This window comes from Thunnus albacares, chromosome 4, assembly GCF_914725855.1.
Source record: "Thunnus albacares chromosome 4, fThuAlb1.1, whole genome shotgun sequence".
Classification (NCBI taxonomy): domain Eukaryota; kingdom Metazoa; phylum Chordata; class Actinopteri; order Scombriformes; family Scombridae; genus Thunnus; species Thunnus albacares.
The window spans coordinates 25,144,377-25,162,722 of NC_058109.1; the positions used below are offsets into that span (position 1 = coordinate 25,144,377).

Genomic DNA, 18,346 nt, shown 5'->3' on the forward strand with positions numbered 1-18,346 from the left:
TTTGTACAGTAACCGCTCACAAAAGGTTGTACGGCCTTATGATACGACTTTCACTGCGGCAGATTAATTCATGCTTTCCATTTTGGGTCTAAGTGAGACACGCAGCATTTACCAGGGGATAATCAGATCAATGATAGCTTCACAGAGGAAAGGCAGAGAGGATATGACCACAATATTGAAACACTATGATCAAAGTGGAGCACACCCTGTGAATGAGAATGTAGGGACAAGAGCAGGGCTGTAAAGGACAGCTGTGATTGATGCATTGCTCTTTCCTAAAGTGCTCATCCTCTGCTATTAAAAAGTCTCTTATGTGTTCAATTAGTAAGTTTGGACAGTGCATAAAGTTTCCTCACCGTCCTACTGGACTGGGTATCACTTCTGTAAAATATGACATTATTTCATCCCTTAGACTTTTTTTATTGAACACAAACAAATTGAAAATGTGACATAAACCAAACTATTTTTCTACCTTTTGTTGTTTAAATTGCCTGAAAAGCAAAGACAAAGCATTGATTCCCCCCCAGAGACGAAATGCACCGCGACCTCTGAAAATCTGTGTGTTTTTAGATGAGCCACGAGCCAGATAAAACATTTGTTAAATTGATATGTTTAATATACCAGGACAAACTCGCTCGCAAACACACAGCCCACTCATGCAGTGAATAGAACATGAAGAAAATTAATTAATGTCACTCTGTGTCAACTGTGTCAAGGTCAACATCCTCTCTGACTCAGAAATCATATCACCAAAGATCCACATTACCTGCTTCAGTGCAGTTGAACAAGGTAATGAGTCTCAGCGGTGATACCACAGTGGGATGGAAACCCCATGAGAGCCTGTAGAACAACAGCAATGGATCATTATTTCACTGTTTACATATTTTACATGTATTAATACAATGATCAACTTTAATTGCAAGTCAAAATATTGTTGAGCATCTTTCTCATCTTACTATTTTCAACTGTGTCTTGTGCTAACTAAAAGTTTTCTTACACTAATTTCTTCTTTCCCTCTGTGTATTAAATTGTTAAAATCTCAGCCAATGCTGAACATGTCAGATTCACATTTCAATGGGCACTACAACATGAATAGAGTCATTTCAACTTCCCAAAAAGAAGTTAAGGAATCTTTTTTTGTAATAGAGCAAAATGTACTTTGTTCTGGTTCTTTCATGTGCAAATGGTGTGATTTTGATATTGGTTACACCATGCAAAGTCAGCAAAACTCACATCATGGCCAGAAAACTCTGCAACTCAGTCATTTACAAGTCAAGTTCAACAGCCAAATGCTCTACTTTACCTGTACAAGACACAGAAACTTGACAAAGGGCTCCCAGGAAGTGAGTTAATCCTGAAGCTCATTTCATGTCATCTGAAAAGATAGTTATTTGTTACATTGTGAGGTCAAAAGATTGTCTGAACATGAGGACATACTGTAGGTGTAGAATGTGAAGAACAAAGTTTAGATTTAAAGTTACTTTGGTTCCCTCCCTCAACCTTTCATTTAGCGCCATCATCAGGTCAAAATTTTAATTGGTCCTATGCTTTGGTCTATGCTAAATTCCTGCAAATACAGTACATTGTGTTCAGTGCTAATGAGCAAATGTTAATTAATGTAACCGTTAACTAAGACAGTGAATCTGGTAAACATTATACCGGCTAAACATCAGCATGTTAGCATTATCAGTGTGAGTGTTTCACTCAAGTAGTACATCCTCACAGAGCCTCAAGAGTGACTGTAGATTCTTGGTCTGTTTTACATCTAGGAAGCAAAAACTCACTTAGATGCAGTCCTGACATACCGTTGGCTTATCAAGTTCTTATGTCCAACCTCTTTGCAAACAGCTGCCCTCTTTCACATTCAGCACACACAGAGCAGCATTATCATCCCACTGGAGTCGTGTTATTATCCAACAAATCCGAAGAAAAATATCTAAACTAAGCTTGCCAGATGGTTGGCTTTCTTCACCAGCCACTAGTTTGTTTTGGCTCTCTGTGACTTCATGCTGGACAGGTAGGATACGTTCCACTTGTCTAGTCTCATTTTCTGGAAATTGTTTCATGTGGCTTTTGGTGCAAGCCAAAAGACTCCAACATGTTTGGCCAGAAAATCTTATTCAAAATAACTGTTAATGGAGCTTAAATAAAGTATTAAGTATGATCTGTTTATCCATGTTGCAGGAATATGCACACATGTACTTTTGTGAAGTCACGTGGTATAATACATCCCTGTGACTTTGGGCACCAGCTATACAAGCTGAAGGCAATAGCTCATGTCTCCTAAATGTCAGTGCTCTGTGTCATATAAAACCATACATACCATCTCTGCCTGTCCTGCTGGCTTTATGACTGTTGTCATGGCAACCGCTCATCCCCTGCTCCGTCAACGGGTTGATAGGTTGACAGACGGCCATTAGGGTATTATTGTGACGTCACGCGGGGATTGTGAGGCATAACACAAGGTTGACCCACTTGGCATCCAGAGAGGACCCCTGTCCTCTGTCCTCCATCACATGGTCACGCTTCACATCTAGACAGGAAGTGACTTTTCACCCTTTTGCTTTCACAGCAGGGAATTTCATTGCGCTGCTGCTTCCTCTGGTGGGGGGTCCAGGTTGTATGGATCTGTTAGACTGAACTAAGGCTTTTGTGTGTCAGGCCAAGGGCATTTTGAAGTGGGTGAGGTTTAAGGCTTATCCTGGTGGGATTTATGGCAGTGTTGTGGCTGTTCATAACAGGCTGCGGGTGACTGCTCGTAGCTCATACACATGCGATGCAGTTACTCACAGACAGCAGAGGACGTCAACGCGCTGAAGCTCCTGAATAAGAGTTGAGAGTTTTCATTAGAGCTTTCAGATTTAAAAAAGTTTACTCAAGATAAAAACATTGAACCCCCTCTTTGTTAAACTGTGCTTTACTCTCTAGAGGTCAACCTCACTGATAGTTGGACTCTACAAAAACATGAAAGTCTGGCTGAATACTGAACAAAACTGCAAGTTTTTAATGCTATGTTGTTTTCCAAAGCATATAATTAAAAAGAGACTTGACTGTGCTAGTTTGATGTGATAGTTTCATATCAAAGAACAGCTGTGGTTTATAGTTTTAGAGCATGTAAGGCCTTTGGTATAATGGATACCGCCTGGATCTTTTAGCCTTTGAAGTTGATCCTCACTGTCTGTGGAAGATGGTGTGTGTGAGAAATTTTTTTTTAAAGTGTGTATTTGAATGGTGTCTTTGCATTCAAGCATTTTAATATATGTGCATTCATAAAAAATATGCTAGTGTCTGTGTGTGCATGTGTGCGTGCATATGTGCACATTTCATGTCTGTTTGCATTAGTCCTTCTGATTTGCCCTGGATCTAGAGATGGAGGCCACAGCTGTAACCCACAACCTTCTCCTCCCTCTGTGCTTCACTGTGTGCAACACCCAGCCAGAGACGCCCATGTCTGTGTTATTCCCAAATATAAAAATGCACTCTCAAATACAGCAGCACTTGGGCAAGTCTTGACACGATGTCTTTATCTTAGAATTAGGTTCAGATCTGATGTATTTGTTAGTCCTTTCGAATGTGATGCTAATTCAAGAAGCTAAATGCAAGAAACTCACCCATTTCCTGCTTTTTGTAGGATATTGTTAGTATTAGTCATGGTAATGCAGATTTATGGATTTAATACAATAGAAAAGGTTCACAATTTTTCAAGTCTGTCCTTGGCAATACTCTCATGCCCATATGTGCACTAAATGAGTTATTAGTCACTGTAATCCTGGTCATACTAGCTGTGAAGAAATCCCCTCCAAAAAAACTATCTAATCTAAAAGGGGAGGGGGGCAGACTCCACAGTCAGTTTTGTGCAGTCTGACTTTGCCAAATCAAACGGGTATCTTCCAAAATTTAATACAAAATTCTGTCTTTGTCAGTCCTACACTGCAGTCCAATTATAAGTTAACAAGGTCTGACAAAACCCCAAGAGCTAACTTTGGAAGACTCAAATACAATTTTGCACAGAACAAGAAGCGTGTGTCCCCATCACTCACACAGGGGGACTGCTAGGAAGAGCTAACATTGTTGCTGCGGACAGCAGGAACAACTACAGTGACCAATAAATCTTTGAATGTACACATTGGCATGTATGTATTGCATTAATAGAGACTTCAAAAATCTCAGCTTATCTTTTAATGTTATACCACAAACTGCCATGACTGAACGGTTAAGGATAATGATCTTCATGTGCCTTATATCCACCAGTTCACACATGAATTGCTTTGTTTGAATCTCTGCCTGCTGATTTACTCAGTGGAGTTGCCTTCACACCTACAGGTAGGCTGTCCCAACAGCTCCACAAAGCGAGATCAGCAAGGTCAAATGGGTGGGAGTGGATGGTTTATGTTGGATCATGGCCAAGATAACTGCTGCCACACAGATGAGAGGTCAAAGCAAAAAAAATAAGATACATATTTTATATCATCACACCACTTATGATTAAATGTTTTCACTTTCCCTTGTTTTACTTTCAAATTTGCAGTATTTCTGGTTTAAACAGACAGATTTTTTGGTGCTGATTCGCAGTCAGACTTGGCTTTGGACCTAAATCAGAGTGCAAACATTTAGAAAGCACTTCTGGGTTTGTTTGGATTATAGAATAGATTGACGAATAACTCAACATAAAATCAACAATCTGCAAAACATGAGTGGTTATCACTGCTTTTGCTCCAAGACCCTACAAGTGGGATTTCCATGATTTTTAAATTTATTTTTACTCTTAAATTGAAAGCACTGATCAGGCAGCATGAGCCTCACATGTTGAATTGTTTCTGAAACATTTTGGTGATTAATGACAAAAGAGAAAGGGTGTCGATTAAAAATCAGATTCAGACATACAAAATTTCTATTGGACAGAAGTGGAAGATTTACAGACCTGAGCCATATTAAAACCTAATATGACATTTTATTGACCTCTTGTCTTTTCATTTGCCCGCCTCCAGGCATATTAGAGGCCCAGAACAGCGACAGAATTTAAGTTATTCAGTGTCCCGGTCGTCTTTCAAAAGGACAGATGCTTGTCAATATACAGCCTTGAACCCTGTAACAACACAGAAGAACTCTTTTCGTAAATGTAAAGCACTCACAACACTCTTGAGATCTCTAAGTGGCGCGTTCCACTTCAATGAATTCACTGTTTTTTTTATTCTAGGATTTCCTCATGAAAAACAAAAATGGCAACAACACCACATCATACTTTCTGAATGCACTAACTTCAAAAACAGAAATAGTTTTTAGGACATGGAAAGTTCCATCTCCATCATAACCAGTGAAGTGGTGCCACTGTCTTTCACTGACTCCCTTTCTGGCTCACAGTCTTCAGAGATGGGCTAAAATGAGTGGGTCATCTATCACAACAGAGGGGAGAGTGGTAAATTTATAGCTGTGAAAATAGGCCAGAGCACAGCACTGATGGAACAGATAGAGTGTAATTAGGACAAGGTTAGACTGCTTTACACACACACACACACACACACACACACACATGCATGCACACATACACACTATTTATTATTAATTACGTGTCGCACATACATACAAGTGAGTGTTTGTGTACGCACTCACAAACACAGAGCACTCAGAGGCATTCAGTGACTGACAAATTATTCAATTACTTCTCACTTGAACAAGCGGAGTCTCATAACTTAGCAAAAAGCTAAGAAAATTCAAATTTCGCAAGCAGTCGTGGGCAATTATTGTCTTCCGCACACATATGTCGCACATATTCACACTCATTTACACCCTCACACCTTTTTCTGGGATAAACACATGCATCGAACACTCTGCTAACTAACACACATCTCCTCTTCCAGTATCGTCGGATTACTTGTCTGATTTATGTATGCAAAAATTCAACTCATAACTCTCCTGACATCAGCCTTTCTCTGTCTTCCTCCTCCTTGCTATCTTCCTCCCCACATGCTGCTTTCTGTCTCTCATCGTCCTCTGCTTCTTGATATTTCTTCACCTTTTCCCCAGTGAACAGTTGACAACACATTTACTCATTTTCACACCTTCTCGTTCCCTTTAGATTGCTTTCATTTTCGCTGCTGTCAAATCCCACACCTTTCTCCCCACAGCTTTTCCCTCACTTCCTTCTGTCCCTTCCTCCTCACCAGCAGTCTGTGAGCATTCGCCTCCCTTGTCACACTGCCTTTCCTGCGCAGCACACAAACACACACACACACACAGAGCTGCCCCCTGTGTACCAGGGCAGTGCTGTAAGCCTATGGAGCAGATGGGCTCAGGGCTGACTGACTGAGCTCTGCTCTGACAAACTGCCTCTCTGTACAGTGTTGATGTCCTTTCAACAGTCTCTCATTTAAATCTGGCTGCCCACAGAGTTGCCAATCTAGAAACTGGCAACTGGTCTAAAAATCACAGTACTCACATGCCACAAAACAGACAACCCAGAGGCTTTTTGATCTAGAATCAGTTTCAATATTTCCATGATGGTAAACTTTAGGTCTGTCAATAAAGATGCTGGGAATGAACGTTCTCACTTTGTCTTGAACTGTGGACACTATTTGGATTTGGGAGTATTCACAAATATGTGAATTCAGTGAGAATCAGGATGGATTAAATCTTCATTTAGTACTTTTTCATAATCAAATATTGACAGACGGGAGTTTTATTGAAAGTAAACAGAGGAAAGGCTGACAGACCCTGTAATGATCAGGTATTTTATATTAGATCTGAAGTTCCCCAGTAGGGTTCAACGGATTTGGGTTGTTGAAGATCAAAACTGATCCCAGTGTTTTATATTTGTATTTTGCCCTGCTATTAAACATCTTTATCGATCCTATTTATCCGTTTTCATCCCAAAACTTAAGTCCCTCTGCAGCATCTTTGACAAATTAGCATCAACTTCTCAAAAATCTAGGCTGAATACTGTCACTCCCTGATTCATGAGCATCGTCCCAAAACGTATCGATTGCCTCAGAGACAATGTTGCTCTAGAAATGTTTGCTTTTAATAGTTTTTTGTGTAAATTGATTTGTTCTCAGATGAAAAAGGATCTGTATCAGTGACACCCACACACAGATTTTCATAAGCATCTCTAATGTTCTCCGTCAGTTCGTGTGACTGACATATGATTCTCTTCATTCTGACTTGAACAGAGAAAATCCTCATAAAGAGTACTCCCAAATGTGTGTATGTGTGTGAGAGAGAGGACTTGCCTACACACTATATAAACATCAGACAGTGATGGAACTTGGCAGACCCACAGTCCAGCTTGTATTGAGTGTGATCGCCCTCTTCTGGTGAGTTGTGTGAACTGCCTGCAGCACTGAGGATGTGGTGGCTGAGAGGATGAGGAAAGTCATGAATTGAACACGATGCCAAATGCCCCTTTTCCCCCTGAAGGAACAGATTGCAGCTCCCCAGTGCACAAGGCAGGGAGATGCTGCCACCAGACGCTCCAAGCAGGGTGTAAAAACACACAAAAACACAGACACATTAACATTGTTGTGCGCATGCATTTGTGAGCACACTATTCTCTGTAAGCACTGGACACACACATACATACAGACCTAGAAGCACACACACTCATCTGTCCAGCACCTAGCTAATGAATTAAAGAGCTTGACCTAAACTGTTTTCTTTCTCTTGTCTGAGGGTCAGAATGCTACCTAACCTCTCTTATCTGTTGTCGATACTGTAGCAGAGTTTTGTCATTTGTGGTCAGCGGTTACATTTGATGCATAAATATTAGCTGCCAGGCTGGATTTTCACACAGCTCTTTTTGCTTTGCTTAATGAAAACCACATTAAACTGCAAAGACCTCCAGGCACTTCTGGTGAGCTTAAGTGGCTGTATTATTCAGTGTTTTTATTGAGAGAGCAAAGAATCAAAAGATCTAAAATCTTGAGAGTTAAAGTAAAGACTTGCTGTTGCTTATTTGACAGTAACTGATCACTTGTGTGACTGTGATATGGTTATGATTAAGTACAAGCTGGCTTCTACCACATGCTCTGTCAGTGAAAATGTTATTAACACCACCTATGTTTTGACATTTTTGGTTAATCTCAATGTTCTGGAAATATTTAAAAAGTAGTACATACTCTACAAATAACATGTTTTGTGTAGATTTCTGTTTTATTGGTAATGGCTCAGATTAATCACTTTACTCTATGAATGAATCCAACAATGATTTATAACTTAAATCTTTGTACATAAAGATATACTTCTTGATTCCCAGATTTTCTGCCATGTTATTGTTGATATTTAGTTTCAAAACATCCACAGAAATTAAGTGGCTTTAGGAGATGTTGGCACTCTAACAAAATCAGTGATTGTATCTTTAAAGGCCTTACAGTCCCATGATGCACCCACCCAGATGTTTTTAAATATTTTACCTCATTAAACAGTGCATACTGATTTAACCAAAATGTAGCATGTAGCATGTAGTATGCAGTATGCAAACAAAAGCAAAATCTGCAGTATGCCAAAAATATCTCGATGTCATACTGAATCGGAAAAAATCGCCTGTATGCATCCAACCAGTCTACCTCGCCTACTGTGTCCCACAATGCAAAGCGCTGGAATGGTCACAAACACTGGTCATTTTTGAAATGGTGGACAACAACATGGCAGACATTTTGAGCCAGGCTAAAAGCTGTTGTGATTTTTGTTGTAGGTCTAGGTCACTTTGATAAGTTTTAATATTTTTTTTCAAGCAAGAAAGTAGGCAAGAAAGTAACCATTTAGATTCCAAATATGTGGTCAGTTTATCCATATAATGCCTGTTTGGAAATTTGTTCTGACATTTTCGGGGATGCGAGGAGCCGCTGACGGGGTGAAACCGGCCGGTCATCTCAACTGATGCTGTTAGCCATACTATTGTTAACTTCCACTTTCCAAACCCAGAAACTGGCTACGCCTGGCCTAGCATACTCCAAATTAAATCAATTTTACAGTTTCATACTGCATACTACTATGAAAAGCAGTATGTAGTATATACTGCATACTGCGTTCATTGGTAGTATGTAGTAGACGGTTCCAAATACAGCCTTTGATGGCTGTGTGGGTATGTACAGTCTGTGCTTGATTGACATTTGTCTGACCCTCCAATTAGCGTTGTTGCACCTGTTTGGGTGGGAGTGGATACACCGTCACCCTCCTTATTGGTTCATGACATTTGGGGGTGTCACACAATTCCAGCTTGTGTGCTGGAATGGTCGTCCACTTAAAACATATAGAAAATGTCAATTATATCTATAGACAAATTTAGAGCGTGTTTTCTGCTACAACTAATTGAAGTGATGTTATGTCCAATAAAATAAAAGTTACTCACAACAAAACTTTTCTCATTTTACAGTACAATTATCTAGAATGAGCATTGACAAAAAAGCTAAAATGTTCTAAATGTGCTCAAAACTTTTGACTGGCAGCATACAGTTTACAATCCTGCCTCCATTAGTATGAGACTATCACTGTCATTTTAAGCCATACTGGTTGACACATTGAGGAGAGTATGCTAAGCTTAGCTGAGTGGCGTGTCATGACGGGATATGAGGCAGTTAGCTAATGTGGTGTAAAAGGATTTAGAGGATTTGACCCTATCAGCGGAGATGGCACTCAGAGAGGCTCTTTTAATGACACTAAATGAGTCTATGCCTGCAGCATGCTAATAATGGTGTCACGAAAGCCAGGTTTATAATTTATATGGAGATTTTTTGCAAACAGCTAATTGCTAGGTGTGTGTAAAAGTAATGTTTGTATGTGCACACTTTATGTAAAGGCAAGGTAACATTTTTACCACACCCGTGACGCAAAACATTTGACAATCCATTCGCATTACACCATGAATTAAGAGTCATGTCAGTGAGCTGCTTTCTCACATCCCATCACTTATTGTCTGTCTAGCAGTACACTGCAATGTGTAATTATCTCATTTCCTCCAGGTTTTTAGCTCTCTAAAGGGGAGCGCATAGCAAAGCAGTCACTCTACCTTTTAGATTCAAATTGCCCTTTCATAGGAGAATGAAGCAGATTTGTTTTCTTAATGCTTTTGCTCCCGTCTGCTGTCTCCTGGAGACAAGACTAGTCTGAGATGTGGATGGTTTTTGGGACTGTCGACCAGTTCCTTATTTGATTTCCATCTTTTAAGAAAAAACAACCGACTTCAAATAACCTGCCACAACAAGGAATATGTGAGTAGGGAAAATATCAGTAGTAGTTTCCATTGTTTTGTTTTGGGGGTTTTTTCTGGTATTTTTGCTATAGGAGTACATGCAACAACTGACTTCCTCAGGATAATTTAAGAATAAATTTACCATTTTAAACCACCCTTTTAGTTAGATATATTATTCACATTTTTTTCACTCCCATTTAACTCTAAATTCTTTATAATTTCATACACTACAACTAGTGTCTCTAGAGAAAAGTGTGGTATAACTATATTGAATATCAACCAAAGCACTTGAGGAATCATCTTATAGTAACCATTTTTAGTTATTGAGATTAATATGTGAAATTTGTAAATTTAGTGCTAGTGTCCAACAGCTAATAATAAATGACGAATGATGAATTCAGGAAACATTTGCAAAAGCCACCTCAACATTTTTCCTGATTTGGTTCAAAAACTGTATCAAAGGAAACATTCATTTAGTGTTTCAAGCCTAAAGCAGAACAGTAATCTATAAAACTGCATTGACTGAACTACACCAACAGACGATAAGGATGCAACACGCATACTGTTGAGTTACGAAAAGACTACCAGTTAATGCATAAATATCATAGAAGTCTCTGTCACCTTCGCTTTGCTTTTACATAATATCACTCATCCCTTACCATCCATCATTTTCCATGACAAGAAGTACCATCCTTGCAGCCTTGCCAGGCAGGGCATTGGCACAGCTTGACTAGGAGGACAAGGCAGTATAACTGCCAACTCCTGCCGCCCACCACCCGCTGGTCAAATCCTCTTTACTGGTTTCACTATGACAGTCTGCCCGCCATCCTTGGCTCACCATGCAAAGATAGGACAGGAGCTCGGTGACCAGTGCCAGGGATACCCACTGGAGGTGGGAAGAGGAGAGAAAAGGAATAGTGGAGGAAGGGAGAGAAAGAGAAACAGATGGAATAATGAGCAGACAGAGAGTGCTACCGGCTGAAAGAAAGGGCTCTCCCAGAGATTTGGCTGTTGTATATCAAAACTAGCCTGTAGGACACACAGAGAGGCAGCAGGTAGTGCCATCAGTTTTGTCATTTGAGTGTTTTCATCTGTAATTAAATTTTGTTTGTTTTTTATGTAAGGGCACATAATTCAATATCCAATGCTACCCCACTGACACAAAGATTAATTTTTTGATTGGTGCACATGTATGAAAATGTTTGTGCTACAGTATGATTAATACTCTTCTAGTCTTCTTTTTCTGTTTGGGATTAGACAGAAAAGAGAGGGTATTTGTTTACTGGTTGCTGATATGTACTGTACATAGCTGTGGATGTGTCTGGAGTCACTGATGAGTGCCAGCGATTGTTCTTTTTTTTTTATTATCATGCTCTGACCCACCAGCTACAGCTCATCATTGTTCCACATGTTGTTGATCCATCCACTTCCAGCATTTTAACACAGATGTTTAATGTGGGAGGCAGTGGAAAGCTGGCTCATTCACCACACAGTATTCCCCTCACAGCCCTACAGCTAGCTTATTTGTTGTCTGGTTTGGCTCATAAGTGGGCGTGTTTGTGTGGCTGAGCTGATAGGCGCTGTTGAGTTTGAATGTGTGTGACTGTGTCTTCGTGTTTTGTACAGTGCTATATTAACCAACTCTAAACTTCTTTCTCCTTTCTTGTGCTGTGTCTTTCTGTCCTTTTTGTCTCTTATCTAGGAGTCATCTTCGAGGTCATCAGTCATCTCACCTTGGCCTGGGGGTCTTCTAGAGGGTTGGGCCTCCTCACCATCATGAAAGGATTGGGGACCAACCATAATAGACACTTGTCTGACTCCTGTGATCCTTCCTCAGGCCATCCAGAGGCCCTCTACCCTCAGAAAACTAGCACCCTTCCACGCAGTCCTTACCTGCTGAGCCCCACAATGGAGCACTATGGCACCATGGACCCCCACCTCTACCCTTCAGCCAACCCAGGCTCCCTTCCACCAGAATACATGCTGCCCCTCAACAACCAGCTGTCAAACAGCAGCACCTTCCCCAGGATTCACTACAACTCATACGACCAGTCTGACTTCTCTCCACCCGGGGACAGCATTGGCGGAATAAGTACAGGGACCATGGGTACATCGATGTCTGTGGGCATGGGAACAGGCATGGGCATGGCAGGGCTGAGTGGACGAACACCTATGATTACAAGTGGCTCAGCAACTATATCACATCATATGACCAAGAACCAGGCACCACCCAGTCTGCTGGAACAGTTTGATAAACAGCTACCCGGCGGCCGAGATGGATTCAGCACATTACAGTTCCATCGAACATCTGCAGTAGCTGCTGCCAAGCAGCGTACAGACAGTCCTGGTCGCATTCGTTACATGCTGCACTCAGTGCAGAAGCTCTTTGCAAAATCCCAGTCATTGGAGAGTCACAACATGAAAGGAAATATCAATGGACGCTCCACTGGCAGTGGTGGAGGCTCATCTAGTACTGAAGATGGAGGGAAGCAAAATCGTAGATCCAAAAGTAAAGATCGTGGTACAAAATCAGAGACAACTTCTAAGCGACGACCACGCTCTAACATGTCAGGTTACTGGAGCTCAGATGACTTGGACAGCAGCGATTTGAGCAGCTATCATAACACCATGGCCATGATGACTCTGGGGCGTCCAACTGGCCATGACAGCCAAGGGGGCCAGAGCAGATACATCCACAGTGGCTACAACACTATCAGCTCCTCCAAAAGCAGCAATGACATGAAGTATCAGACCCTCTCTGGGCCTGGGGGCGGAGGTGGAGTTGGTGGACTTGGAGGAGTAGGAAGTACGCTAATGAATGATAGTGACTATATGAAAGGAGGGTCCTGGTCCACATTGACCATGGGCCAGCCGAGACAGGTGATCCAGAAGGGCTCAGCCACTCTGGACAGGTCCATGCTCAAGTCCAAATCTTGCCAACAGGAGCTAACCTGCAACTACCTGCAGGTTGGACGACGGGTGAGTAGGCCTGAGGTGAATGTAGGGCTTGATAAAAGTTGTATCATATACATTTACAGACTATTTACTGTATATTTACAGACTCTTAAACATCTATATCTATGTGTAGGTCGATAAAATCACCAATGTCCTTAGCAACTTAGTAAGAGTACTTAGCAACAGGATCATCAGTGCAGTGATACAGGAATGACATACTTAGATATTTAAAAAACTAAAGACTAATTTTGCCATTTAATGCTGCCTGTAGGGGGATTGGAGTAGCACATTAGGCCGCAGTGGGGGTGCCAACGAAATCCCATGTCGACGGATGCGCAGTGGTAGCTATGTGAAGGCCATGGGAGACATGGAAGACAGCGACGACTCGGAGGGGAGCCCCAAACCTTCACCAAAAACTGCTGCTCGTCGCCAGAGCTACCTCAGGGCTACGCAGCAGTCTCTGAGCGACCAGCTACCCCCACGCAAGTAAGAGAACAGACTAAGACACAAAGCTTCATTATGCAGACCTTTATTTCCAGTCATGTTCACTTTAGGAATACACAAAATGTTTATTTTTCATCAAAAACTTAACAGAGTTGTGAAGTGGGAGGAACAAGCCTGTGTACATAAAACATCTAGGGTTAACTACAAGTCCCAAGGTGCATTTGGGCACAAAACATCCAATCAATGAGTTTCAAATTCTGTTAAGTGCACTGCTAACAGCAGGCAGGAGCTCAAGATGACAAAATTGATACAAACTGCAGCTTAAATCAATTTACTTTTGAATTCTGGGCCAATTTTGGTTGAATTCAGCAACTATGGTGCAGTGTGTTGTTCATATATACAATGAAGCACTTCGAATTCACTACTGCAATATGCTTGTTCTCCATAGCAATGGCGGCCTCTTGGTATATGATTGTTATATTATGCAGGAGAGTGCTGTGTTTCTATATTAAGTAACATTTCGATGGCGGAAGAGCAAAACCTCCTATCTGAAAAATGCACTTTTTTGAGAAAACTAAAATAAACTTGTTGTTTTCTTTCAGAATGCTATTTGTTAAGGATACCCAATACATAATACACTGTTTTTGGACTATATTACTATATTATGTGTTAACAATACCGTAATAAGGGTTAGGGTTAGAGTACCGTAATAACCATACAAACATACCGTAAACAATACCATATAATATAGTAATATAGTAATACAGTAGTTTTCTCAAAAAAGTGCATTTTTCAGATAAGAAGTTTTGCTCTTCAGCCATCGATTTAGGATATAGTTTAAAATAAGTTTAAAATGGGAATAGAGAATGGGATAAAACACCTCGTAAACCAGTAGACCTCCAACTTGCACTGTATGCGAATGTACTTGGATGAAAAGTTACTGATTGGGCATTTAAAATGTGTGGCTATAAAAAGTGTTCATTTTCAGAGAACCCCAGACACTCACATAAGAGCACACAATTATAAGCATTTATTGGCACAACCTCTCAACAATCAAAAGGAAAAAAATAAGCCACCCATTTCTGGGTGTACGGGAGTGAAACCATCATGCCCAGCCTCACTATGCCAGTATGCGGAAAATACAAGCGCATACAACATGCAGATACACATACATACAGACGGTGAGACACTGTCCACGCTGTGCTTACTCACGCATAGAATTAAGTGGTGTCAGACTCCCTGTTGTCGTCCACATGCCAGCCTTACTACCATATCTCAGCTGTGATTTACCTTCTTTTTGCTGGTCCCACAAAGTATTAGTCTACCTAAGGTGATACAGACAGCATTAGTGTAGTTAACACAACATGACAATGACTTTTGTTCTCACTCAACCAGTAAATCACCACAAATCAGCCTCATCTCTCTTACTGGCTTGCTCTGTGCCTTACTTGTCTTTAAAGGACTAATGTGTAAGATTTAAGGGGATCAATTGGCAGAAATGGAATATAATATTCATTAGTATGTTTTCATTATTGTGTATAATCACCTGAAACTAAGAATTGTTGTGTTTCTGTTAGCTTAGAATGAGCCCTTTATATCCACATAGGGAGCGGGCCCTCTTCCATGGAGCCCGCCATTATGCATCGCCATGTTTCTACAGTAGCCCAGAATGGACATACCAAACACTGGCTCTAGAGTGGGCCTTTCGCATTTGGTGCAAGCCACTGTAGGTTCTCCTACATGCTTGAGAGGGGAGGGAAATTCAGTTGGTTGCAATCTGCAACCTCACCGCTAGATTCCACTAAATCCTACACACTTTAAATTACGTGCTTTTTGAAGCAGGCACATTATACAATATGTGATGAAGGCACAGTGGGACACAGCTGAGTTGACTATGCCTTTTCATAAAATGTCAGAACATACATTCACATTCTTTTGTAGTAAAAGCAACACTTGTTTTGTCATTTTTAGCTTACACAATGCTCTAAAGTGGCAACAGGTTTTGGCAGCAGTTACATCTGCTGTCTAAGATAAAATCGTTTCCATGTTTCTAAGTTTCTTCCTGAAATGACTGTCTGCAGTGATTTGCATCAGAATATTGCATATATATGCTTTGACATACTGTACTGTAATTTGGATATTAGGTTTTGCTTAGTTGCCAATGACCATTGCATTCAAATACACACATGCAACACAGTCATCATAAGTAAATATAATTAATATTTTTCATCAGCACACATGTTTTTACTAAATAAGAACAAACTCACTTAATGTGGATGACGCTTGAAGAAACAAACCACAGCAAGAAAAAAACAAGTGAAGTGATCACATGAAGAATGTGAAGATGGCTTTTATAAAGTCGATCCTGTTTTGTGTTAGAATTGTCCTCAAGTTTTGGAGGTTGCGGTCTCAAAATGCCAGTGCAACACTATGTGCGGACAGTGTGTGCATTTCTAGTTGGATGAGACGTGGATGAGTGAAGTGAAGTGAATGAAGAAGCATTATCTTGAGAAACATATATACAGGCCTACCAGACATACATACCTGCACATATTGCAAAACTAAAAGATTAAATTCCTCTAAAGTCTTTGTTTAGAACTTTAAGAATTTATTCTTCCCTAAAGCGTGCTTGAATGACTAACCCTACTCCCCCTGCCAATCCCTGACCATCCAACACGACTCTCTTCCGGTCTGCTCCACCCTGATTGAGCAGCAGAACCCTGGATTACACCTTGTTGCAGGGGGAGCTGGATGCCCTGTGGTCTCCACTCCACAGTGTCACAGTGTCCTCTCTGCATCAGCTGGGCAGGTCAATGAGCAGGTCAGTGATAGGTCTATAAGCCACGTCTCAGGGATGTGGTGCAAAACACTTTTGTTTGATTGGATGATCTACAATCAACGACTGTGCACTGCCCCCCTCAGATGTCTGTAAAGTCAGTGGCAACTCCAAATGCCAAATTCATGCTGGGCTGCCAACAACTGCCAACCTCCCTTAAGCTTCTAAATACCATCTGCCCAGTGCTTTTAGGTGAAAAGTAGCTGAGTAGACACTTAAATGGGGGAATGAGGGGACATCTGTGTCCACAGACCATGGCATGACAGCTTAGTGTCATGTTACGATCACTGTGTGCCAACAAAGAATGTGTAAAAACATGGTTAGCGTGCCCTTTGATTAAACCTAAACCCTGTTCTTTGGCTTTGGCACCATGATGGCACAGAGAGCTGTGTACATGCGTCACCTGACATCACCGGCTTTGCATGCTCAGAAGTTGTAATGATTGATGCTAAAATTAGATGAAATCGGAAGAGAGACTAGATTTGGATTCATAATGACTCATCAATGAAAGTGGAAATGAAAGTGATGACTTGAATAACAACCTTATCCTCTGTTTATCTCTCTTTCAATTCCTGTTTTGCTGATTGCTCATTTTCTCCCCCGATTCATGTTTATTTCTGCCTCATTGTATGTTAACATCAACTGTTCCATATTTTCCCTGAATGTGTCCTCTTGCACGCCTGACATTGCCTTAAATTTTCCTCAACACATCTCCTTTATCTTGTCTTTCCTCTCAACTTACTCCCCTTTCCAGCTGTCTTCCGTCTCTCAGAGAGCTCTCCAATAACCGCAGCCTGGACAACCTAGACTGCATTGGGGGTACAGGCTCATCTTTGCCACACTGGGATGATGATGACTTCAGCCAGGCCTGCAGCACCTTGGGCAGACGTAGCTGCATGGCACAGGTCAGTGCTTGTGTGGACAAGACAGACAGGGATTGAATTAAATGTGGTGTTTGTGAGCTGTGTGAGCCCAAATGTTGCATTCCTGAGTCTGTTTCTCTCTATCTATTTGTGTCTCTTTTTCTCTCTTTAGTTCAGAAGATCTTTTTATAATGACTTAAGAGTACATTTGTACATGCTGAACATTTACATCACTCAGCTTCGAGCAAACTTTCTTCTCCTAAATCACCAGTGAATTTCAAAGACCCCTTTGTACGCTTTGAGCTACTAACACTAATTTACATCATATAATTTGCATTTTCACAGATACAGCTTGAATGACATTAATAAAATGGGCTTCCAATGAACAAAGAATCCCCATTTTTCAACTGTATCTCACATTAATGTTATAAACCTCAAAGCCAAATGAGTGACATTGGTACTTTAAAGTCTAATTCATCTACTTACATAAGAGCTATTAACTTCACCGTGACAAGGTCACTGAGATGATGAACAACTATGCGAATTGGCTCTGATCTTTTTCAATGAACTAGTCAAATGAGGCAGTGCAAGCTATTAGTACAGGATTTGCACCCAATCTCTGACAGGTCCCTGCATGACAACAAATTTGTCCAGTATATGAATTTATAGCTTTCATTTGCATGCATAGCAGCATACAAAGCAAATGCAATATTTATTAGAATTTAGACTAATTTCAGCTCTGTCCTAAGTAAAATGAACGCAAAGTGGGACAAGTGAAAATCGCCTATACCCAAAACTTGAACATGGCTTCAAAGTGTGTACAGTATAGCTGCTATCACCAGATTCTCTGCTTCATTTTCTCTTCTGGTATCTCTCCTCCACTTCCCCGTTACTTCCTTCTATTACCACTTAGTGAACCATCAAAATAACTTTGATACAAACACATTTATAACTCCTACTGGCTGTTTCTGTCAGGCACCAGAATATGAAACCCATCATCTGCAAGGCTGCTTCTTACTCTTCAAAAGAAATCTCACAAACGACTGACTTTTGCAGCATGCAGTT

At 40.8% G+C, this 18,346-nt stretch overlaps 1 protein-coding gene across 4 annotated transcripts in view; it reads left to right on the forward strand.

Annotated features, from left to right (window-relative positions):
* Window positions 1-18,346, forward strand: part of dlgap4b (discs, large (Drosophila) homolog-associated protein 4b) — a 117,873-nt gene that overhangs the window by 77,339 nt on the left and 22,188 nt on the right. For 3 of the 4 annotated variants that reach the window (XM_044349056.1, XM_044349054.1, XM_044349052.1), the window contains exons 4-7: window positions 11,886-13,162; window positions 13,410-13,624; window positions 16,296-16,403; window positions 17,173-17,323. In XM_044349056.1, coding sequence (XP_044204991.1) covers window positions 11,960-13,162; window positions 13,410-13,624; window positions 16,296-16,403; window positions 17,173-17,323 — 1,677 coding nt within the window. In that variant the 5' untranslated portion in view covers window positions 11,886-11,959. The remainder of the gene's footprint in view (window positions 1-11,885; window positions 13,163-13,409; window positions 13,625-16,295; window positions 16,404-17,172; window positions 17,324-18,346) is intronic. The other variant, XM_044349053.1, reaches the window with a different exon arrangement.